The sequence below is a fragment of the Plectropomus leopardus genome, chromosome 17 (genome assembly GCF_008729295.1).
Source record: "Plectropomus leopardus isolate mb chromosome 17, YSFRI_Pleo_2.0, whole genome shotgun sequence".
In the NCBI taxonomy this organism is placed as follows: Eukaryota; Metazoa; Chordata; class Actinopteri; order Perciformes; family Serranidae; genus Plectropomus; species Plectropomus leopardus.
The window spans coordinates 13,898,083-13,922,716 of NC_056479.1; the positions used below are offsets into that span (position 1 = coordinate 13,898,083).

The following is a 24,634-nucleotide window of genomic DNA, read 5'->3' on the forward strand; positions in this document are numbered from 1 at the left end:
AAGCTGTAGTAGCTTTACTGACAGGTAAATGGAGTCCACTAACATTGTGCTACAGGTGCTCATTGCCAATGACTATTTTCTTTGTACAGGGTATGCTACACTTGTATGGTCTATTTAATACATGAAAATAAGTTGACATCGTTGGTGTGCACTTTCTTGCAGAAACCTTGTATCAAAGTAAAAGGCAATCCTAGAGGTTTTCCACATTTAGAAAATGTTTCATTAACCTTGGATTTTTTCAGACTGGAATTATTTAAAAAATACCACAATGAAACTGCATTACTAGTTTAACTGTAATTTCATATAATTCAGATACATTTTTTAAAAAATGGCATTTTAGAGATTTAAGGTTTTTGCAGGAAACTGTCATCATGGGGATTATATTTTACTGCACAATCAATGTATGAAAAACATTTAAATGTTTAGTACTTTTCCAGTAACTGGAGGATGTGAACTGTCAAATACAGAAGCTGTGAATATATTTAACAGGGCATCTTGAACCAAATTAACTTTGAATTGTACAGAAAGACACATAACAACATTCATTAGAACAGTTAGTTAATCAAATGCATATTCTGATAAAAAGCTAACAGTGATGCAAAGACCTGGTGGCCATTGTAATGAACTGTATTGTTAAACATGTGATCCTAGAGGATTCCCTTAAAGCTTTACCAAAATATAAAATTGCTGTTTTTCCTCCTGGGTGTTGAAAAAACAACCAACCAAAAACCAAACAGATACACACATAATGTCTTTAACTGGCAGTATTACGGTAGATCTTAATGTGTAAAATATGGTGTTCTGTAGCTTAATAACAGTGCTCTCAGTATCTTTAAGGAAAAAAATATGTTAGCACTCACAAAACAAAAGCAATTTAGTAGTAGTCACTATACAACATTGTTTGGACAAATAAAATAAAAGATCTCAGCTGAATTATAAGTTTAGTTTGAATAGTGTGAATAACAGATTTCATATAACAGTGAAACACTGAAACAGCTGATTAACTGTGAAAGGACAGTTTGGTGCACTAGATCTACATATTTTGGAAAATATTGCATACAGTTTGGTTGAGAGTCTGTAAAAATATTAACAGCTACGAATTGGACTCGAGAATACATAAATACAACTGAACATTGTCGTAGCAGTTCCTACTTCCCACTTACATATGAGCTCTGAGTGCAGCGCTGTCTTCGGCTGCTTGAAATAGTCAACTGCATGAGTAAGACCTGCAGGCAGGCGTGAGCATCTTTTTATATTGCTTGGATGGAAAATCAGTGCAACAGATGATCAATTGCACCTGAGAATCTTACTTAATTTAAAACATTTTTTGCCAAGTGCAGCATGAAAAGGTTTTCAGTATGGTGCTTTAGCTGAGATTAGGGCTAGGCAATACATTGATATTATATCAATATCGTGATATGAGACTTGACATTGTCTTAGATTTTGGATGTCGTAAGTTCTGTCTTTTCCTGATTTTAAAGGCTGCATTACATTAAAGTGCTGTAATTTTCTGAACTTACTAGACTGTACTAACTGTTCTACTATTTGCCTTTACCCACTTATTTATAACATCCACAAAGGCCTATGGATGTAAATTAACAGTCCCGCTTTATACTGATGTTCATTAATATGTTATGTTCCTTTTAAATAAACAATAAATTAATAAATCCATTTTGATCAAAGGCCTTGATATCAATTTTGGGATGATATTATGGAGTTGACCATTGATGTTTTCACAAAATATTGACAGAGTGAGATATAACAGTCTGAGAAATTACATCACTTAACTGTGATGCAGCCTTTAACCAGGCAAAGTCAACACCTACAATATAACAATATTCAAAATCTAAGATGACATGTAGTCTCACATCATCAATATTGCCCAGCTCCATGTGTAAACAAATATTTTGTGAAAGCGCCAATAGTCAACCCTACAATATTGTAGCAATATTGTTTATGTGGTATTAGATCATTAATATTGTGATTTTAAGTTTCTCCACCTTGATCATCCCTAGCAGAGATAAGAACTGGTGATCAATATTAAAACATATGTCTTTAGTAGTGAACTGAAATACCACAGTGGGTAAATATTGTTACGTAGTAAAATACTAGGGTCAATCAATGATTTATATCTCTTTAGTTGACCAATTTATTTGAGTTGTAACAGACAGAAAACCTTTAATATGCTTAGCAAAATTTTTACATTCATCCTGACAGAAGTTAAATAACTGTTGACCTCTTACATTGGAAACTGCTACTGTCCCACTGCAGACTGTCCAGTCCAGATACATTCAATAAATATGAGATCTGGAACTAAATAATATTTGGAATTAAGTCATATACATTTTTAATAAAAGATGACAGTTTTTAACTATGACGCAAATTCCGAGCCTCCATCTTTACTCTTAAAATGACGTTTGTTGAGGGCACAATGCATTACTAAGACCAATGACCATTCTAATAGTGAGGCTTCATCTACAGTATGTTCTACAGTAAGATAACCACACACATGCTGGTACTGATGAGAGGCACTATTACACCAATACAACACTGGTTCAATACTCTGCTACTTCTCCTAGTACTCATGGAAATATGTGTATCAGTACAATGTCTGTTGGCAGAGACTTGGTTTGAATGCATTTGGAAGGTGTCCTTAAAGGGAGACATCTATAACTTTAAAAATTTACATTACATTCAAAAAAATTTAATAGATTTTTTAATGGATTTTAATTAATTTAATTTAGGTTAACTTTAACAGTTTCACAGACTCATTGATTTATTTATTCATTTTTTAGAAATACTGTTTGATAAATGATGAATCTCTCCAAAATGGATTTGTAAACAAATCTGAATAACTAACCTTTGGACAACAAGTATGCTTCAAATTCTGCTCTGAAATAAATACAATTCTTACTTAGTTCAGTGACAGTCACGACCATGAAATTATGTGTAACCACCTGATATGGCTCATTTTTTAAAATTAGACTTTAAACATTTTGAGTGACAGTACAAATGTGGGTAATATTTTGGAGATGGGTGATTATTGTGAGATTACGGCCTAATTAATTTGAGTGTAATATATAAAAGTTCACAAAGTCAGTTATCCATATTTTACACTGTGTTTTTCCCAATTAACTTGTTTGGTAAACTAAGGACAACTAGATCCTTCATTTCAAGTAAATACATAAAAATATCTATAATTTGGGTTTGTTAAACTATTTAGGTTATTTCCTCAAATTTATCATCCCTGGATACTGAGCTTTATCCATCACATAGCAGTGCCAAACATTTTCAGTTTTGACAGTATATATAAATTGTCCTGTAAAGTGTTTCATCAATACCCAATTAACCACAGGCCACTCAACCTTGATTAGATAAATAAGGTTGTTTTTCTCAATTAGACAACAGAAAATATATATTATACTTTAAGGTCCATTGATATCTCAGTAAATACTGACAACAGCGCTGTATGTGTCACATTTTATGTAAGTTATGTAACTATGTTCTGTTTAGCAGTTGGATTATATATCAGTGGAACATATTAATCACTGTGCCCTTCTGAGGAACAGTAAATGATTCAGAGTCTTTTGATAGTACACTTCACCTTAACGTGGCATCTTAAATGCTGCCCGTCACATGCACAGCTGCACATACGGTCCTTGCTGATATCTGACAACACCACCCACAGTCATCAGCTACCGCCTTCCCTAAATGCAGACTCCTTTTTAAGCCTGATGCTTAGACAGTCCCTCATACTGTCACTTCTGTCTTGCTGTTGGTGACAAAGTACGGTTGTGGAGGCAAGTAACGAGTGGTGTGCAGCTCCTTCTCTATGATGCAGAGTTTCTTTGGGCCATAGCTCTGTCGGAGTCCCAGCATGTCCTTGCTCTCCCAAGATCTTAGCACCCCCGGGCTGGCAGCAGTGTTGGAGCCGTAGCACAGCGACTGTGAGCTGCGGCTCTTGGGGCTTTTGTACTTGTGTCCATTTTGTTTTGAAGACAGCTGTCTGGGTGGGCTGTAAGGATTACTGGGCTCTGGCTCCATATCCATAGCCTCCATGGGAAGGCTGCCCTTGGTTGTCATCTCGATCACTTGCCGCCGGTTGCTGTAGAAGCTGTCATTAGCTTTCTCTGCTAACAAATACAAATAAACAGCATCATAGTTCTTTGTCAATTTTCCCTTCATCAGCCATTGCATTGTGTCCTGAGTGCAGAACTAGACAGGCAGATAAAAATAGACCTAAAGTCAAATTTTGTTGTTTAGGATACAAAAGAGGGAGGAGAGGAGACAGCAGTATCACCTCACATTATCAGGCCATTACAATAACTAATTCCAACTTACATTGCTCATCCATTCATAAACATGGCCAGTGGCATTGTGTTTTTGGGCTGTCCTTCCGTCCATCTGTCTGTGTTCATGTCTACATACGTACATCCCTTTGTCATGAATGCGATATCTCAAGAGTGCGTCAAGGGAATTTCTTGAAATTTGGCACAAACATACATTTGGATTCAAGGATGAACAGCAACATCAATATTTGATGCATTGTCTTCTGTCATGGCCTCTTATGAGTCTGGACAGACATGGATGTAAACTCTAACTGCATTTTAACTGGTTCATGGAGGTATACATTGCAGTACTTCTATTTTTTTACGCAAAAACATGGACAGGAAGAGGAAGTACTTTGTCAGTCCTAACAGTCTCTGTCAACAACTTGAGGCAGTCTGAGAGGCAAAACCCAGAGCATGGAAAGTCTGCTAAGTTCTGCCTGCACCATTCATTAACACGTCACAACGTAATGACATGACATGTCATCCCCACTGGAAATTATGCCCTTGGTGCACAATAATGTAGTGTTGAATGCTAATCGTGTTTACTGAGTTATGGTAGCTTCACACAGCCCTTTACAGGAAGTCAGAACATGTTAAAATATATTTTTCCCATGTCCTGTCAGCCTTATTAATTAGAAGATTGCAAATATATTATGTTAGAGGTCAGTAAATAATTATGCTCAAATTCCACTGAATATTTGTTGATATTCGAGGATATTATTTTAGTACAATGTCTGAGGTGGTAGACCACTGCACAGTATATCTTGGCTCATGACATTTGTCTTGCCATAATCAGCTGCTGTAATTTGCTCATAAAAAGCACTGCAGTGTGATTTTATGTCTCCAATCTGGTGCAGACAATGTATGAAAACAGTTTTCACTTCAGCACTAATTGAGCCTGAGCACACCAAGCTCCAGCATTAGCCTTTTCCACAGTAACATTTCCTAATTTTTTTACTTTTTTTTTTTTTTTTAATGAAATGAAATGTCTCCCAGATAACCTTTAATGTGGTCTCTTCATCAGCAGCAAGCTGTAGCTGCTCTCTGGATCTTACTTCACGGTACTGAAAAGAAATATAGTGATAAGCAGCATATTTTTACAGCAGCTACTAGTAAAACCCACATAAGTGCAGGCAGATGAACACACACACACACACACACACACACACGCACACATATTTATACTGTATGTATATAGAACCACAGTGGCTCACATGGCTCACCGTGTACAGTATAGATGCATCAACTCCCCAACTCATTTGTGTTTTGATTGCTCCTGATTGTCTCCTGTCCCCAGTCTCATTATCTAAGATTTGCTCTATTTTTATTTGCCCTAATGATCAGTTTGTTTGACGGCACTTCAGTGGATTAGAAGCGGAGAAGCTTCAGCAGCTCTTGTGAATCACAAAGAACTGTTTTATGCGATTGGACTGAGCGCACGCACACTGATAGCCGTCATCCTTTCCATAGCCAGGTCTCTTAAACACAGCTAATTGATTCATCTATAAAAAAAGACTCCAGTTTAACCGTGCTAAATAACATAAAATACAGGTCCAAAAATACCTTTACTCTACACTTTGGTTCTGCAGATTTATTTATTTATTTATTTTTCTCTGCCAAATTTTTAAGTGCATCACACAGGCCAAGATGACTGTCGGCCAAAACAGAGGTCAGTGATATTAAAGACTTTTTTGCTTTAATCTGCCACTGTGATCGTTTTCTGGCTTCAGAAATCAATATGAACAGCAGTGAAACATCAACTGAATTCTTTTTTTATTTTTTATTTTTCCAGACAACCCAAAATCTTAACACTGATAGTAAAATCTTTAGGATTTGTTATTATCAAATGGACTTGTAAATTTTGGTTTGAAGTATGATTATAGTGTAAAATGTTGGGTATGCATGGACAGATTCAACAACTGATAATCAGTTATGGTTTCATTTTTGCCTCCATGCTGGTGACAGTCGTGGCTGTCTGTCTGTCCCATCCCTGTGAACTAGATCTCAGGAACACTTTGATCGAGTTTCTTCACATTTGCCAAACGTCCACTTGGACTACATGATGAACTGATTAGATTTTGAAGATCAAAGATCATGGTCACTCTGACCATGCCTCCATCTCTTTTTGTGAACGCAGTATCTCAGGCCTTGAGAGACTTTCCTTAAATTTGGCACAAATGTTCACTTGGGCTCAAGAGTGAACTGATGAGAATTTGGTGGCCAAAGTTCACAAAACATGTTTTGGCCATAACTCAAGTATTCTCAAAAAATCTAAAAGGTTATCAAGTATGCCTGACTATACTTACGTTTTGACGGTTACCAGTATTTTAATATCAGCTCAAACACTTTAGGGAATTATACATCATAAAAGTACTATTTTCTTGCAGGAATTTATTTTCATGTACATATTTTGACAATGCAAACATGTTTTTCTTCAAGACTTAAATACTTTCGCATCATCTTGCTGAGTGATACTATTTTGGTATTTGCTATTATGTCTTGATTCCAATGCTGCTTGTCCAGGCAATGTCTGCAGACTTTCCAAAATTAGCACATGAGAAGAACAACAAACTTGCCTCTATAAATAAACTTTCAGTCCCCCTCTCTGTTGGCATTGATGGGCTATGGATTAACTGACAAGGATTTCTGTCAGCCACAGATTTAATGAGACAAACCAACTCCTATTTAAAGAAAGATGAACATTTCATTTTAAGTACATATCTAACTACATGCATCGTGTCAGATTGTTTGTTGCTGCATTTAAACTGGAAAAGAAATTAAAAACTGAAAAAAGGCCAAAGCCACTTTGTCTTATTAGTGTCATTTCAGTGCTAAACCGAAAAGAGAGAAATGTCAGTGAATCTCACTAATAACTGCAACTAGCAGAAAATCATGTTTTTGTCTTTATAGAGAATCAATGTTTAAAACAAAATTAACCACATAAAGTTTCACTGGGATTACATGAAAGAATTTATGAAGCGTTCCAGATCTGTTTTCTGCCTCATGAACTTATAAACGTATCCTCATGATGACTCAGATTACAGTTCCTTTTTTTTCTGGTTCACTCAATTAAATTTTGACTCTCCTCCTTATATGATGCAGGGAAACCCTGATTAATTATACTAGTTTCATTTATGAAGGATGTAATGGGCCACCTAATCAGACCAAATGATGAATGGCAGTTTCTGTTTTATCATTAGGGCTCATCGTAAACAATTTCTTACCCACAGCCTTGAGCGTGGCGTACTTGTTGAGATCCTTGACAGACTTCTGCGGTTCGTAGGGGCTGGTGATCTGTCCCACAGCCGGGTAAGGCTGTGCTATCAAAGTTGATGCTTGAACCACGTTGTTCATCTGGCTGCTGTCTGAAGGAGGCAAAACACAAGTTGTTAATGCAGAAATTCAGTTCCCTTTAATCGCTGAGGTAATATGTTCAAGTGTGTTGTATGTTTAAATTAATAATTTTATTTATATCATTGATGTATTTAAACTGGATTGGTTTCCTCTACATGACTGTTACATGAACCCAGGACATAAATCAGCTTGATGAATGGATTTGAATATAGAATAATTGTTTCTCTAACCGGGTAGTGTCACTTTCCCCTAAGTAGACTTTTCTTGGTACCCAGCTGGAGAGTCATGACTGCTCTTTGTGAAACTGTACTAATCCTACAGTAGACATCTGGTAAATTAAGGGGTGCACAGCAATGAGACTGGCCCCCTGCCTACTGGCATGACAGAGCAAGCAGATGTTCAGAGTGTCTTCTCTGGAGGAGATTTGTGGAACGTACCAATTCACAGGCAGTGATTTGAAGACTGCCGTGTTTGCTGTGTTCTGTACATATCTGAGTAGATATCAACATGTTTATATAATACTTGATGTGGCTAGATTAAATCATTCATTAATTACTTCTTTTAAGCTTGACCTCTTACTAAATCACAATGATGGGTATAATAGAGGGCACCTGAAATGCTTTTCCTTATTTTCTAGGGTAGATATAATATTTACAATGTCCAATTTTCAAAATAAATGTCTTGTTAATTTATTTACTTTGCAGACTGAGATTAATAATACAAAACATAAAAGGCAAATAAATGATCTAATATTAACCTATTGGTTAAGACAGGACTTTATTGATCCCTTGCTGGAATTTACAGGCTACCCATCAGATAACCTACATTCAGTCAGATTAGTTTCCACCTTTACCAGCTGCAACATTAACATAATCAACATATTCATGCATTCATAATTATAATCCAATAATATATACTATTATGAAATGGGCCACCTGTAGTGTTGGGTGCTAATTTTGTTAATTTCTCCCAGATTGTATGCCTTTTTTTGCTGGAACCTGTCCGGTTGTGAAGATTTTGGCTTAGAAGCTTTAATTCTCCCCAATTTCAGATCATAGTCTTGCTGCAATAGTTGGGATCGTGATGATTTTAGTTTAAAAGCTTTTACTGGTGATTTACCATGTTAAAAGAGTGCTTTTTGTTGTGTTTCAAACAGTTCTACTAGAAACCAAGTTACAAGTATGCACCTTAAAATGAGAATAATAGGTCCCCTTAAATATCAATGTCATCTTCTTGATGTAAATGGTTTCCTATAAAGGTAACCTGACTGAAAGGGGTTGCCAGTGTTAATCCACTGTGAGTCAAGCATCAATAACTTATTACTATATAAAAAAATGTCCATTGGCTCATCCCTTTCGTTTTTAATGACGAAAGTTTACAAACTTTCTAAATTGTGGGGAGTCCACTAGTCCTTGGTCTAGAACGTGTCTGATTAAAAACAGATCATTAATACAGAAAATAGGTTAATTAGGCTCTTATTCCCCACTGGTCAGCAAGAAACTTTATTACTGTGCTAATTAATTTGGAAAGTCTCAAATTATCAATGCTGTCTCATGAAATGATGCAGAGGACAGCTTTGGCAATTCTTTTCACTCCACCACACCTCAACAAGGGGGTGGTGTATTGAGTGAAATCAGATTTTGAGGTCATTTTAGGTAGCAAAAGAATGATGGTGTCACTGTGTTCTCCCAGTGATAAGGCTGTCTTTATATCAAGCTCCGGTATTATCCAGCCTTATTGTAAGCCTTATAAAAAACTACAATCCTTGAGAAAGACAGCACAGCACCTTCTCATGTAAAGATAACGTATTAAGCTCAGCAATGGATGAGCTCATAAACTTTAATGAGATCTTTTAAAAATGCTTTACTAACAAAAGTAACCGAATTCTCAGATCTATCTGTGTTACCTTGTCAGGTCCATTTTTGGGCTTGTTGACCTGTTTCAGTTTCATAAAATTCATCATAAGTGGGCCATGCACACAGGCTGGCTCAGTGGGATTTTGCTTAAGCTAAAAGTCAAAGATTATCTCCTTCCATAGAATACACCAAATGAACTTTGTTTGTGTTTTATGTAATAAGGATAATACATGATTAATACTGCTTTTTAGAAATTCATAGGTACATGTTTGTTTTTAAATACTCCATAATTAAACTGTTCATTCTCCAGCAAGTTTACACTCTAAAGCATTTGAACAGTCACCTGACCATTGTGCTCATCTGATACTCCAGTCAAGGTCAGGGTCAGGGTATCCCCTGGAAAGGTAGAAGCCACAGAAAGTAAATAATTTAAGCAGTTATCGATGTACACTATAATGCCTTGGCCAAACTCTTTTGTATGCCAATTTTGTTCAAAGTAGAATATATATACATATATACAGTATATATATATATTAGCGTATCTGAATGCCTCCGATATCTCAAATGTCATCTTTATATACTCTATGACAATAGATTTCACTAAATGAGGACAGTGCATCTGTGAACGTCTGCTGCAACTTTTCTATTTTTGAGGATGCCAAACTCAATTTAAACTGAGGGGCTGATGTATTTACGCGTCTGTCTCCCTCTTTAATGTTTATCTGACTTTGTGATAACTGAGTGTCACTTGCGCTGATGTCAGAGTCACAGCTTTTATGTCAGCTGCTGGAAGAAAGTAGGCCACTTCTAGAGACTTGTAAGGTTAAAGACTCCATGGTTGTTGCGGGAAATAAGCGAGTTAACACTCCAGACACAGACACCACCCCAGAACTCATAAAAGATTTAAGAGAGTATTTTGGGAGCTATGTGCCCCGAAATAAATGGTGCAAGGAGAAGGGCGTTCTTATTTACAGGCAGCCTACTTTCAAGTTAACGGTGAAAATATTCTATTATCTCGGAGTCAATATCTCTTCAGTGAGACATCCAGAACTCTTAACATAAAACATATGTGTACATTTTTTGATAAAACATCTTTACAGACAAATGAATATAAATTATATTTATTGATTAAGTACAAATATATTAGTCATTTGTGGACAGGCTTTTATATAATAATGTCATTATTATAAAGCAATCAGAGTTATTTTTTAAGTTGGTCATTACTTTAAAAGAGTCATTCATGCTTTCTTAAATGTAGAATTAACAAGTTCATGCAGCGTCACATTCTTATTTTGGTAATTGGAAAGACTGGCCAGATTTCCTGACCAGTGGCAGATATTTATTACCCCAAAAGGCAATCAAAGTATCAGTCAATGTATCTTAATAGTCCAAAATGACTAATCAATATGTATTGATGCCAAAGTCCTGATATAATCTGATACAGATAATAAGAAGAAAAAGAAAAGAAAATATGGACCTTTTCATTCAACACGCCACTTCTGCACACATGCTCCAAAAATCACAGTATACAAAATAATTTTTGGATGGCATGTCCAAAGTTTTGCATACTGGATAAACCCTTTTTAGCAAATGTGTGTTAAAATAATACAGACCATCACAATGTCTCAGCAATGTGTCCTGGAGGCATCACTGATTAGAGATATGCTAAATTTTGGTTAAAAGCAAAATTGTGTTGACTGGATTTTGGTTACTCAACAACGCAACTCAAAACAAACAAAATTTGAACGTCATCTCTCGTCAGTATTCTATGTGAAATTGACCTGACTTTAAATGATGGTAACCCAGTGTCACAACTAAGCTAAAGTCAACTAAATATTTTTTTGGTCCCTTTAAAGCATTTCATTTTAGATCACCTTGACTGATATAAACCTGACTTCCATTCTTGAGTTCCTAAAAAGAAAACAAACACTGAACAATCCTCAATTATAATACCTTGAACTATTTAGGTGCAGAACTTTTGTGAAATGTTGCTCTGAAACAACCTTATTTAAATTACTGTCTAATTCTGTTGGTTATGCATTATGCAGCTGGAGCTTTGGGACATGACAGTCAGGGTGGTGTAGAAAGCTATTTTCTCACACTGTTAGAATAAATTCAAACTGAGACTACCCTTGCATCAGTCAAATTGAAGAGTAAAGGCTTGAAGTGCACCACTCCAAATAAAGAGGGGAATTAGAGAGCAATAATAACTCATATACATATTTAATTTTATTCACACAGGTCCGACATTTAAGTGAGGGGGCAAATTATGTTTGCAAATTGTTGAAAAACTAATTTAGAATGAGTTCAATTGACTAATGGCCCCGATGTATGTGTGCTGTCAGTGGTCAATGTGGTGAAAATTGCAGCTGTATATTTCCCATTTACTATTAAGAGTGAAACAGCTCATCCGTCTCCATCCATTTTTTCTCTCAGTATTGTCAGTTGGTAATTATCTCCTTTAAGATTTGAGGGCTCAGTATACAATTCCGGGTACAGTATATGGCAGATTGAAAATAGAACCATAGGTAGACTCTACATTTGGTAGCAATTTCTCAGCTGCTGTCAGAGGTAATGCTGCTGAAATACATTTCTATCTGGCAGTGAGGAAATGGACTGTCATGCACCAGTGGAGTGTTGGCAGTGAGTGGAGACTTTGTTCTCTCTGGCTGACTGCCTGGAGTAAAAAGAGGCCACACTTCACAATTGCCCCATGTGCGCACATGACCAGCAGGACATGAATGTGGCCGTGCTGTTAGCCAAAGAAGCCACGCTCACAAAAGTCTGTATCATTGGTGTCTTGAGGAGAATGAGAGCTTATAGCCTAGTCTAACAGATTTTTTTTGGTTATCTTTGACAAGCAACAGATGAGGAAAAGGGGCTCCCTTTTGGAGCATTTCAATCACTGCTTTACACCACTGTCAGTAATATACAGTGACTATTACAGCTGGGGCACAGTAACACCTGCCACCAGAAAGCACAGCAGGAGAGGGCAAGTACAGGACAGATCCATGTGCAAAAAATATCACCTCACCTCTTGTAACCTTGTAAGGATTTCTGTCAAGAAAGGAATCATCGCCCCTGTGTTGTTGTCAACCCTATTACAGAGAATCTCTCCAATACATCCCTGTATGCAGCTGTGCCCTGGCTCCACATGCCCAAGGTCAACTGACAAATGAAGACCTACGTACATCCTCTTTAATGTAGTATTATATGAATTGAATATATTTAATTTGAATAAAACTTTACTGTGTCTATCAAGTCCAGCTGCAGGGCCACGACCAATAAAGAATAAAAACAGGCTGCATAGACATCAACCTCCAAAAACAACAAAGATCTTAAGATTTTAAGATTGTATTTTCATTTGTTTTTAACTAAAAATAATGTTCGTTGGCTGGGTGACATGGAGAAAATCAAATATTCCATTTTTTTTTCTTTTTTAACAAATACCTCTGTCAATAATGCAGTGATATTGTTGGGTTGACTATTGGTGCTGTCACAAAATATTTACACAATAAGATTTTAGACTGTCAGTAAATTGGATGTAATGACTATATGAGTAAAGGCAAACAATAGTGGAGTCTGGTAAGTTCAGAAAATTACATAATTTTATTGTTATGTCTTTTAAAACCATGAAAAGACATCATTCGCAATATAATAGTATCCAAAATTTAAGACGATATATTGTCTTATATCACAATATCGATATAATATTGGTGTTAACTAAAAAAAGACGTGTGATGGAATATTAATATTTGTTCCTTAATGTACTGTATTAGGTGATGTAATTCTGGTATGTTTAATGCTGCTGTAAGAGTTTAAACTGTATTTTGATTATTATTGGCATAATATAATGTAATAGCAATGATATTATCCCAGTCTTTTTTTCATACAATAATCCCCTGACTTCCCTTCTTGTTTACCCCAGTTAGCTGGGAATCTGCACTGTGTGTTAAGGCTGAATTTAAGTATAATGCATTGCAAATTTACACAGAATAATTTCGTATTATGTAATATATATACAGAAGAATTAGAATCTAATGATTGCCTTTGCACTGCTATGAACAAGAAGCATTCTCTGATAATCTGAAGAAAAAAAACAGATGACAGAAACTAAATATAAATATATAATGATCATCAGGCAAAATGTAATTTTCTGACTCAAAGAAGGAGGCAGGTGGGGTGAGACAACTGCAAATTTTTCAAAGCAGTTCCATTTTCACTTTTTTATAAAAGTGACATAACCTTTAAGTAGGTGTTGTGACTGCACTTGTTCTACTGTACAATGATCTTACATCATTGATCATTTTCTTTTATTTACTCCAGGGACTGACAGGGAAAGTGGGGTTTTAAATCAGGACACAAGCTCCTTAGTGGGTTCAACTCACTCACTGCAACATTTTAACACAGATACTGCATTCAGAAAGATGACTGGCATGTTCATTGGTTGACAAATCAAAGTATTGAACTTCACAAGCTAAATGACAGTAAAAAAGAAAAAGAAAAACAAATCCTAATGTGCATTTAAATTAATCAAAGCACTGTTTTACCGAATCATGCCATACCAAAACTGTAATTTTGTAAAGGAAGAATACAGTATCTCTCTCAGAAGATCAGTCCTAACATGTTGGCTGGTTTTTAATGAACTGATAATTATTCTGTGAGAAGGCAAGGTAGGACAGAAGGTGCAATGATTAATTATTACTTTGTCAGTGCTGACACTTCACCTTAGGAAAAAAAAGATCATCTAAAGCAAAAAAGACATCTCACTCTTAAAATAGAAGGCCTTTCTATTTCTGAGGTTAGTTATGTTTGAAGTTAAACTGGATTTCTCACTACAGTAATAAATGCAGTTAATATGATAGTATTGTAAAAAACACAGTTGTGAAGTGACACAAAGCACAGTGGCCTTGTGGCAGCATGCGAAAAGATCACATTTATTTTTAAAGGTAAATGGCACATGTAGAAAATAGGCATTGTCTGTATCCTGTCATAGAGTTGATTACATAAGTGCCCTGCAACCAAGAAATGCAAATTCCCCGGACTGCTGTTTGGGGATCAATCATCAAGAACTTTTTAGATCATTTGTTTTTTGCAAAATTTGCATAAACAAAAAAAAGCAATGCCTGTATACTTAGCCTGTTCAAAAAAAGTTTAATCAAGACCACATTTCGATCCTACTTGGATCTTTGTGAGGCCAAAACGTTTGAAAAGTGTAAACCACACCTACATTTATACATAAAACCCACACTGTTAGGCTGACAAGCTGGCTGATGACAGGTGTGGTTAAAAACAGTAATATAAATACGCCATTGTCTCGAATAACAAACATTATATGAATTTTTCTCTTTTCCCGGTGTATTATAGCCTTTCTTCATTTATGCATTTTCTGTGCCTTGCAACTACGCATTGTATGTAGAATTACTTTTCTATAACTTCACAAAATCCAGTAGAGTGTCCACCATGTCTGCATCTAACCATTGTTGACTTTGTTTTCTTGATTTATACTAAATGAATGCATTCGGGTTGATGAGTTTAAACTAATTACAGACAGTCTGCTCATTGAAAATGCTTAAATATTTGCACAATTACTGCCTGGCTATGTACCGTATGACAAGGTAATTTGTGGTAGGCGTCAGTCTGCCATGTGTGCCAAGAACAGAGAGGTTTTCATTCCAGCCACAGATTACACCAGGTGTTTTTACTAATTAGCGCACCTCCCAAACTAATCACCGAGATCACCCGCTGCACTCTTCAGTTGTAATAAGAACATGCATACTGCTGACCTTCCAGAGCTTATGAATAATCACTGATATGGATTTGCATCTGCCTAAAAAGAAATGTCTTAAAGTATCTACATTGAAGGAAATTGTGCATCACTTTGTGTAATATCTTCTTTTTGGAATTATTTTTTACACTGTAACAGAAGCACTAGGTCATAACCTGGCTCAACTAATTATTTCAATAATTCCTTTACTTCTACTGTATGAGATGTGCTTTTTAATTATTTCAACTCTAGACCGCATTGGACCTAATCAGTATCGGGAGAGTTCATCGTCTAACCAAATAGTTTAAACCAAACAAACCAAATAGTTTAGCATTTCCTTTTTAAAAATACTTATTTGGCTAGAGCGGGTATTTGCAAATGAAGAATACAAAATAAAAATGCTGCATGACTATGTCTGTAAAGCTTTTTTTTAACACTTGACGCCATTTGCTGTAATTATCCAGCTTGCATGAGGGGAGGGGACCTTTAATGACTGGAGCTGTCAAGGCAGTAAGCAGGTGAGCATTATTAAGAGCTGCTTTCTTTGGTGCATATCTGTGTGGGTGAGTGTAGGTGTTGGTGTTGGTGAACAAGAGAATGAGAATGAGTGATATTATGTGTGAGATTGTTGCATACAAGAGTATTGGCTAAGAGGCAGGGCTCCAGGTTGTCGGTGGTAATTAGTATATATGTTAAGTGATTGCTGAGGGAATGACTACAAGTAATTGCTTCATCAGCCTGCAGGACCACTTTCAGTTCCATGGTGGATTCAGGATAGGCAAGCAAATAGACAGGGCTCATAATTTTGGGTTTATGTGTGTTTAAAACCAAATCTAAGAGTTTTCTGTTGAAATTGGTTGTCATGGTGTAAATCTGTTCAGCAGAGCAGATGGCAGCAGCATTAGTGAATGTGGAACCAAGTGTTTAAACAGAACCCTCTGTCATGTGTCCATGTATGTGTGCTGCTGATGTAACAGTACTTACGGAGACTGTTAACAGTGACTCTGGTTTGTATGTTCTCATAGTGCTGGCCAAATCCAATGTCGTCCGTATGTTCTGAGGCAGGATGGCGAATAACATGTGCGAGAGCTCTGAAAGGATGAAGAACATCTTTTAGCAAATAACAAGTGCAGATTCTGTACAGGCCAGCAGTATACTCAGCTAACAAGTTTGTTTGAAGTAGAAATTTGGAGATATGTTTTAACTTGTGTACAGTGTTGCCATCTGTGCAGGATGCTGGATTTATTTTTTTTTTTTTAACCCAAAAGGGGGGGTGGTGATCAGAGGCTTCTCTGGATGACATAGTGCTGGTCTGATGTATGGGTCAAACTCCAAAATCACTGGATCCTACATTTCCCAAAATGCAACTCAATGGCATCTTTCCTAGGACCCTCTCTGCGTCTTAAATGCGTACATCTTTCATGCTCCACATATCAAGTCCGTAACAAAGGCTTTCTTTTCAAGAAGTCTCGACCCCAATCTGGCATAACCCCCCATGACATCACCGTGGCCAGACTTGACGCAGCTCCCTTCAGAGCCACAGACGGTACTAAACAACCTTTTCACAGACTGAGTGGCACTCGATGTGAATGCTCCTTTGAACGTTTGACACTGTCATCTTTCCTGCTTTCTTGCACTCACACACAAGTTCATATTGGAACTATTTTGTATTCTTTGGTAAAAAAAAAAAAAATAGAAAAATTCAGAGGATGTAATTAATGAAAGGTTTCCCACACCAGGGGGTTGCTAATGGCTGTAAGACTGTTACAGGGATGGTGGTTGGAAAAGTGAGCAAACATTGGTATTCAGATGAAGTCGCATCTCAAGTCAGTTGGGCCAAGCACTGTAGTTTAAGCTGAGAAGATACCGTGTAGATACAGCTGGGTCATTCTGCCAAATATCTGCTCCTTGCTCGAGGGATGATAGGATTTAAGAGCAGCTTACTGGATGTAGGGCCTGAGTTAGGGAGGGTGTCGCCTGTCAGAGGGTTAAGAAGATTCTTGATGGCACAGCCTGATACCCACTGCAGGGCCTAAAGATAGGTCAAAACATCTTTCAAGAGACATACTGGGCTTTGAATGCTCACCCAGTATTTGACACATTTTCTGTGGTTTGGGGTGACCAAAAGTGTGCCATGTTTCACATTAACCTCTACACTCATCCTGCAGTCATATTGGAGTGTATTAGCCCAAACCCTTGTGGTGCACTGCAGAGAGAGAACTTTAACCATTGGAGGTAAGCAAAAACAGGGTTTCAATTGGTGTTTATTTTCTTTCAAGTCAACAAGAAATGGCAGATTTTAAAAATAAATAATGTTTTTAAGCTTGTAAGTACTGACACTTATGGTGTCTTGGTAGAACATGGCAACTGCGTGACAATTATAGTGAAATTAACTCATGTCTAAAATGTGTTAACTTCTTTCATCAGTAACTGTCAAGTCAACTGTTCTGTTTGTTTTTTGTTTTTTTTTCTCATTTTTCATCTGCATACAGTAATATATACCAAGACTTGATTATGGCAGCTACACAATGTACACACTATGCACAGGGCCTGTTAACTTCTTAATTGTATGTAGCACAGTTAAAGCACCTTCCAGGTATCCTGCAATTAACTTCTGTCACTGGTCTCAGCTTAGACTCAGGGAACATTGTGTATATTTAAAAACTCTGTCCCCCTTTAGAATGTAACTCATCTAAGTTGCAGTGTAAAAGTTAACTCATTATGATGCAGCGTCTTTAACAACATGCAATAACACGTCTACAATGTAACGATTGTCTCATACCTTGTGTCATTTTACCATTTTATATTCATGTTAATTGTTTTAAAGGATGGAAACTAGTCTGAAGTGCTTCAAGCAAATACTCTTTCACAGAGCGGCAATGACAATAGTCTCCTCAGTGCAGACATTGTTTAGCCCAAAATCAGTCTCTTGAGGAGGTTGCAACAGAGTAATAAGCCTCTTTGTGTGCTTATGTAAAGCGTGTTTCAGGAAGATTGTGTGTGTTTGTGTCTGTGTGTGTGCTATTTGCAAGTGGTTGAAGCACACAATCATGTCTGCAGTATGCAATTTTGGGCACTTTTTTATATGTATATATTTTTATATGTTTTGTAAAAAGTAAAGTTATCACATGGTGCCCTTTTAACAAACTGAAGGTGTAAATTTTGCAGATGGTAAATGATACATTACAGAATTTGATTTAGTGACCCCCCCCCCCCAAAAAAATGGTGCAACATCACAATACTGTAGACCTTGTGTTTGATTTCAACTGTAAAATACTGAAAGTAGAAATATTTCTTCCTGAATCCAAACTACAATTGACCTTTTTGTGTCTGAACAATCTTCGCTTCCTGAGTTATATTTTGGGGGAAAAAAAGCTGTATTTTGAGCAGACACGTGTTATACAATTCTTTCAAAGTCACAGGCCAAGGGTAATTCCATAAACCCCAAACACACTTTTGTCTGTAACACTGAAGAAAAATGTGCGACTATTGCAGACTGGGTATGCAATTTGTTTCCAGCAGGAGGAGATTGATTTATTTTTTTTAATTAAGAAATGTGGAATAAATTAATCAATTTGCCCCATAGAATCCCAGGCTGATATCACTTTTTAGAAAAACTTAAGTTTTATTTTTATGGTGTCACACACTTTTTTTTTTTTTACAAAACAACTTGTTGCTTTGTGGCAGGGGGAGTTAGGGTTCAGTAACACAAGAACAGATCAGCTTTTGGATGTTTTGACGGATCAAATCACAGAAAATAACTCAGAATTCTACAATGAGGAAAAATATTAATAATAACAATAATTAAAAAAACACAGGCATTGGTAAACTGATGACCTACCTTGACATATTTTCTCTGTGCGGACGATGCGACTTCTCCAAACCGAGCTTCGTGAAAATTCCTATCAGTGCCATTATGGCCACGACCCCGCATATGACATACACAATGAGATTGGTTTTATCCTTCGCGGCGTCCAGCGCCACGTCCACTTTTGGCGGGGGTCTTCCTGTCATCATCCACGGCGGGGTGTCGTAGTTCTTACAGGTGGTCTGGTCCAGCCGGGAGCTTTTAAACGCGCAGCAGAACCTGAAGCCACAGGTGCCGCAGCAGTACAGGTAGCTGCCCGTGCTGCACACGAACGGCGGATCCCACTGGCCCATCACGTCGTAGTAGCCGCGGCACTTGTCCTCCATGTGCGGGCTCTCCGTGACTCCGACCTCCCCATCATTTGACTCGTTAAACCCCGTCACCAGCATGAAGTCGTCGACCGTCTGACCCGGCTCGCCCTCCGCGTCGCACACCATAACTTTCACCAGAAAGTACCCCAGCAGCAGCTCCGTGCCCCGCATCGTTGCTCACTTTTTACCCCGCACTTGACGTCCTGAGAAGCTCTCACAAGCCCGGACGCGTCTTTCGAAAAGACGAGACACAGCCATGCGTAAATGTTATGAGGCTGATTCAAACTTCCATGCGTAAAAGCACAGTGCGCTCCTGTACTTTTCTCTCCTAGAAAAAACAAATGGTTATTGTACAAAGGTGGCTCAGGCTCTTTCCAATGGCCAGGTTACTGTAGTAAATGGTTGGAGAGGGGTGGCATCACTGAGGCGGTGCACCTGTTTGTGCTGGAGGGTGTCAGACACCTCTGAGGCTGCTTCACTTCACAGAGTCGGTCACAGATACACACACACACACACACACACACAGAGAGAGAGAGAGAGAGAGGGTGAGAGTGAGAGACATCGCAAAGTAGAAGAGACCCCGATGAGTGACTGTATCTGCGGGAGAGAGAGCGAAAGAGAGAGAGAGAGAGAGCCAGTGGGGGAGAGAGAGACAGCGCTTTGCGCAATAGCTCTAATTGCAACCTTTACAGCCAGTTACTATTGTGTTGGGTCTTTAAATTGTCTGTAAAAGCACAAATCGCCATCCATATGACCCCAACACCAAAATTCAAATTGGAAGTCACTCTCAGTTGGATTGACAGGACTTTAATACAGGGACAGTCAATATAAGGTAGAGGAAGAAGAAGGTAGAAGGTGGATTTATTTGGAGTGTTTTTTTTAAACAAAGTTTAAAAAACTAAATTTCATTTGTCTTACACGTTCTTTCAAGTTATTAATGATACTTTTAAACATTTACATTTTTAAATTATACATTTAAATGTTTAATGTAAACATTTATTAACATTTGTAGTATCTCTACACAAATTCTTAACTAAACTCAACGTGTGTGAACAGCTCTGTAATTTATAAAGAATAGTTGTAGAGTTTTTTTTAAACAAATTTAGATTTTTGGCTGTAAATTTAACTAAATGCACAACTGGTTCACAACCTGACATTAAGCCGCTGTTTTTTAAAGAATATATTGTGTGTTTTGACACCTGCTTTGGCTTTAGAGAAAGTGAGAAAGTGATGATGATGTCTGTGCAGTGTTGGAATTGAATTAAGTACATATATTTAGGTAGCCTACTCTACTTAAGTGCAGTTTTGACATATTTGTACTTTACTATAGTGTACTACTCCACTACATTTCAGAAGGAATTATATATTTAGTACTTAACCACTTTTATTTGACATTTATAGTTACTAGTTACCGCTTACATTAAGAAAAATATGTATTCTTTTATGATATAGAACAGTGAGGTACAATATCATCTACCCAGTAGTTTATTAAATATATAAGATAGGGATGCACAATAATATCGGTAAGTCATAGGTATCGGCAGGTAATGGCTTTAAAATAAAATATCAGAATCGACCAACATGCTGATTCTTACGATATTACAAACCAGTATTGTTTATATTATCGACAAAATGAACATGAACAAAACATCCACCATTTGTTGGGGGTTTTTTTTGTTTGTTTTTTTTGTTTTTTTTTTTCACAATATATGAATATAACATTCACTGAAAAACATTATATTTCATGTCTCCATCTGCTGGGGGGGCATCGAGATAACGGTATGCATTATATGATGTTAATTCCACTACAGAAGAGGCTTTATGATTACTAAAATTAAGTGGAGGGGAAAAAGTGGAAATATCAATGTTGGTATCGGTTGTCCGTTCGCTCATTTTTTGTATATTGGCGTATAGGATATCCAATATCGTCCAAACCAAATCCTAAGTTGGCTCCACATTGACCAACTACAACACTGAAATGCTCACATATGTATTTTTACGCCCCATTCCCACTGGACAAAAAAACCCACTAGCACCCATCTGTCTTTTATCTTAAGTAGGAAAAGTTACAATTGGCTTTAAATCCAGAGACACATGTCTTTGCAGTATTTATTGGCTCCAGCTCCGATCGCCTCTGATCAACAGTGATGGAAATACGACACCCGGGTGGATGCACTATTTTTTACCGCTTTTCCTCTGAGATGCAATGACATGCTGCCACAAATTCCATCTGTCTATGTCAAAGCGGCGCTTCAACATTGTTCCTAATTAATCGGCACTGAGTATGAAAAGAGACTGAGAAGGAAAAGGGTATTAGTGATGAAATGAAATAATATAGAATTCTATGGTAACATAACACTTTCATATTGACTGCAATTACTTTTAATTCTTTAAATACATTTTGCTGATAATACTTTTGAGCTTTAACTTAAGTAGCATTTTGAATACAGGACTTTTACATGTGTTAGAGTATTTCTATGGTATTTCTACTTTTATTTAAGTAAGTAAATACTTCTTCCACCACTGTATGTGTGCATGTGAACATCCCTCTGTAGTACATAGGAAAAAAATCTCAAAACTCTTTGCCCCATTACATTCATGTTTTTAAGTTTGCTTTAAGTTTGAATCCTTTCCGATTGTTTTTATCATCCGTTTGCCTTTTGTTTTGCACCAACTCTTTGATCAGTGACAAAGGTATCTCAAAAACAAATGTGTCAAATATTAGTAAGGATACTGATGTAAATATATTGTAATAGCATCATGTATCTGTTTCCAGCAAAACAAGGAACAGATACATTTTGCAAGTTCTCACTTCCTCAAGGTAAATATAATAAAAATTATAACAGGGGGTTATTTCAAGCCGTAACCCTTTTATTACCCCTGTTATTATCACTTCTCCCACACAGTTGTAACACAAGCAATAATATCTAAGAAAACTCTAAAAACGATACAGTTCTGTAAAGGTTTCGTCTTTGCGATTCTTTAATTGGGTCAAATTAAATGTCCAGAAACGAAGCACAGCAAGGATTATTAAATGTTGTTTGTGCAATACATTTAAGACATTAACAATATGATCATTATAGAGTTTGATTAACCTTACAACTGTCTTCTCAAATTTACTGTAATCATACGCAGAGCGCTCTATTCCACTGCTCATTTGATGCAGCAGCCTATGTGTCAGCCATGGACCCTCAGCTATTAATTACTGATCGTTTACAAACAGTAACAGATGATGAAGGCGCCCTGACAAGCACGGATCTATTTATTTTTAGAAAAACCTTTTTATCTAAAATTATGATTAGTGGAAGGAAGCTCACCATCTGCCACTTGAGAAATCTCACTCTTTCTTTTGTTTGATGTTGAATCGTCTTAGCCATGGGAGGCTACTTTTATTTACAATCGTCAGGGGAGTTTTTGCTTTTCTCGTCTTTGTGCTTCTTTAAAGTTCCCTATAAATAGTTTGCACAGTCTCCGAAGATGAAACTTCAGAGTTCCTTTAAAGTGAAAACAATACAGCTTTATTAGGACCAGATAAGCGCCAGACGATGACATTTCATTTAAACGTTCGATTGTAAAAATAGTGAATGACTGCCAAGTGAACCGAATGCACTAATGTGTTGTTGCTGTTTATACCCTCCACCAGTTGGTCTTCTCAATGTGGGGATGCTCAGTGTGACTGACACTCTCTGTTGATGCGTCACTATTTTTGTATTATTATGAATCATAGTGAGGTTAACAATACTTGTTTTTTACACTGTCATCGTGTAGATGATATTTTTATACACCTTGCACAAAAACAACAACAAAAAAAAACAGAGTTGAAAAGTAGTCCCAATTATCTTTTATCTTATTTTAGTTCCAGCCATAAAAAAATCTATGATTTACTACTGTATATGAAAAAAAAAATGTTATATGAGCAATGCTTATGTGTCCTGATAAAGTCTCTCAGGATGTTTTTAGTATTTGCAGAAGCTTTGGTGTTGATTTGTTTACTCTGAGTCTGTGTGAATAAAACAGTTATTTATTATGTCATAACTGTTATTTTTGTGCATGGGGCACCAAGTTTGACATTTCAAATATATTTGAGTAAATAATTAGTAAATGTTGTTACCCATCTGTTGGAAGTCATGTGTTTGAAATACATTTCTACAGGACTCCTCTGAAACCACAGCAATCAAATATGAGCAAACGTGCAGTTTAACAGTTTATGTTACTGGGCTGCCGCATAACAACTGTATGACACTTGCAGGCATATCTTTGCCAAAAAAATGTAGTAGCGCAAGTGTCGCTTTGGGGTGGGAGCAGGTGGGAAGGCGAGAGTGTTGTAATTTTCCTCAGACAGGGAGAGAGTCTGATTAAATGCTCACACAGTGGAGAATTTGAATGTAATCCCCCTCTGTTACATTTGAGCAGTGCAACTGTCACATGGATTGGCCGAGGTCTGAGACAGTTCCAGTGAGTTGGAAAGGGGTCTGCCATAAGATAAACCCATAAACCATCTGCATGGATACTGTGGCATCAGTGTTTAGGATAACTTTTCTTTAAGCATTGACAAAAATTTTAAAACTTTTCTTTTTTTTAGGCCAAAAGCATGTAAAGGAGACCTCCCAAATATCATTGTACATGTAGTATATTTGAAGGTTTACAATGCAGGAATTGTTGATTTCTGTTTGTAAACATGTTTATTCTTAGCCCCTCCTCCTTGACTCCTTGACTGTTGTTTGTTTGTTTGTTTGTTTGTTGTTTTTTAGTACTGACCTCATTTGCTTGGGCATCGTTATGGTATACGGGGATATTTCGAAATCCAGACAGTATGGATTCCAGCCCTGCCAAAAAGAGATGGTCATCTTTCTATTAAACTTATATATTATATGTAGTGCACATCACATGCTACCAGAGGGCCATTTCTACTGGTGGAGCAGGCAGCTGAGCTGACAGATATAGCATATACTGGGGATAACGCTACAAGACTGTAAACAGTCGGCCAACGTCAGGGGATAGTATCGCACACAAAAACCCTCAAACCACGGAGGTATAAAAATACCAGCTTAATCTAACCTGCATGCTGTTACTGGCTGGGTTCTACACACTCAGTGCACAAGGGCTGCAGCCTATAAATGTCCGCAACAAAGCAAAATAGGAAGAAA

At 37.0% G+C, this 24,634-nt stretch overlaps 1 protein-coding gene across 2 annotated transcripts; it reads right to left on the bottom strand.

Annotated features, from left to right (window-relative positions):
- Nucleotides 1-2,972: 2,972 nt before the first annotated feature.
- On the bottom strand, nucleotides 2,973-20,041 carry shisa9b (shisa family member 9b). 2 transcript variants are annotated; one of them, XM_042505635.1, is made up of 5 exons: nucleotides 19,923-20,041; nucleotides 19,150-19,815; nucleotides 16,293-16,399; nucleotides 7,556-7,696; nucleotides 2,973-4,133 (listed from the first exon to the last, which is right to left on the bottom strand). In XM_042505635.1, exons 2-5 carry the CDS (start codon nucleotides 19,656-19,658, stop codon nucleotides 3,751-3,753), a joined length of 1,140 nt encoding a protein of 379 aa, XP_042361569.1. In that variant the 5' UTR covers nucleotides 19,659-19,815; nucleotides 19,923-20,041; the 3' UTR covers nucleotides 2,973-3,750. The 2 variants fall into 2 exon arrangements, with proteins under 2 accessions (XP_042361569.1, XP_042361568.1); XM_042505634.1 differs by having other exon boundaries at nucleotides 19,150-20,041.
- Nucleotides 20,042-24,634: the final 4,593 nt, after the last annotated feature.

Coding starts and splice junctions, on each gene's coding strand:
- shisa9b (XM_042505635.1), bottom strand. CDS start 19,658: ATGCGGGGCACGGAGCTGCTGCTGGGGTACTTTCTGGTGAAAGTTATG. Junction 16,400..19,149: donor CACAGAGAAAATATGTCAAG/GTAGGTCATCAG, acceptor TCATCCTTTCAG/AGCTCTCGCACATGTTATTC. Junction 7,697..16,292: donor AGTCACTGTTAACAGTCTCC/GTAAGTACTGTT, acceptor TGCCTCCTTCAG/ACAGCAGCCAGATGAACAAC.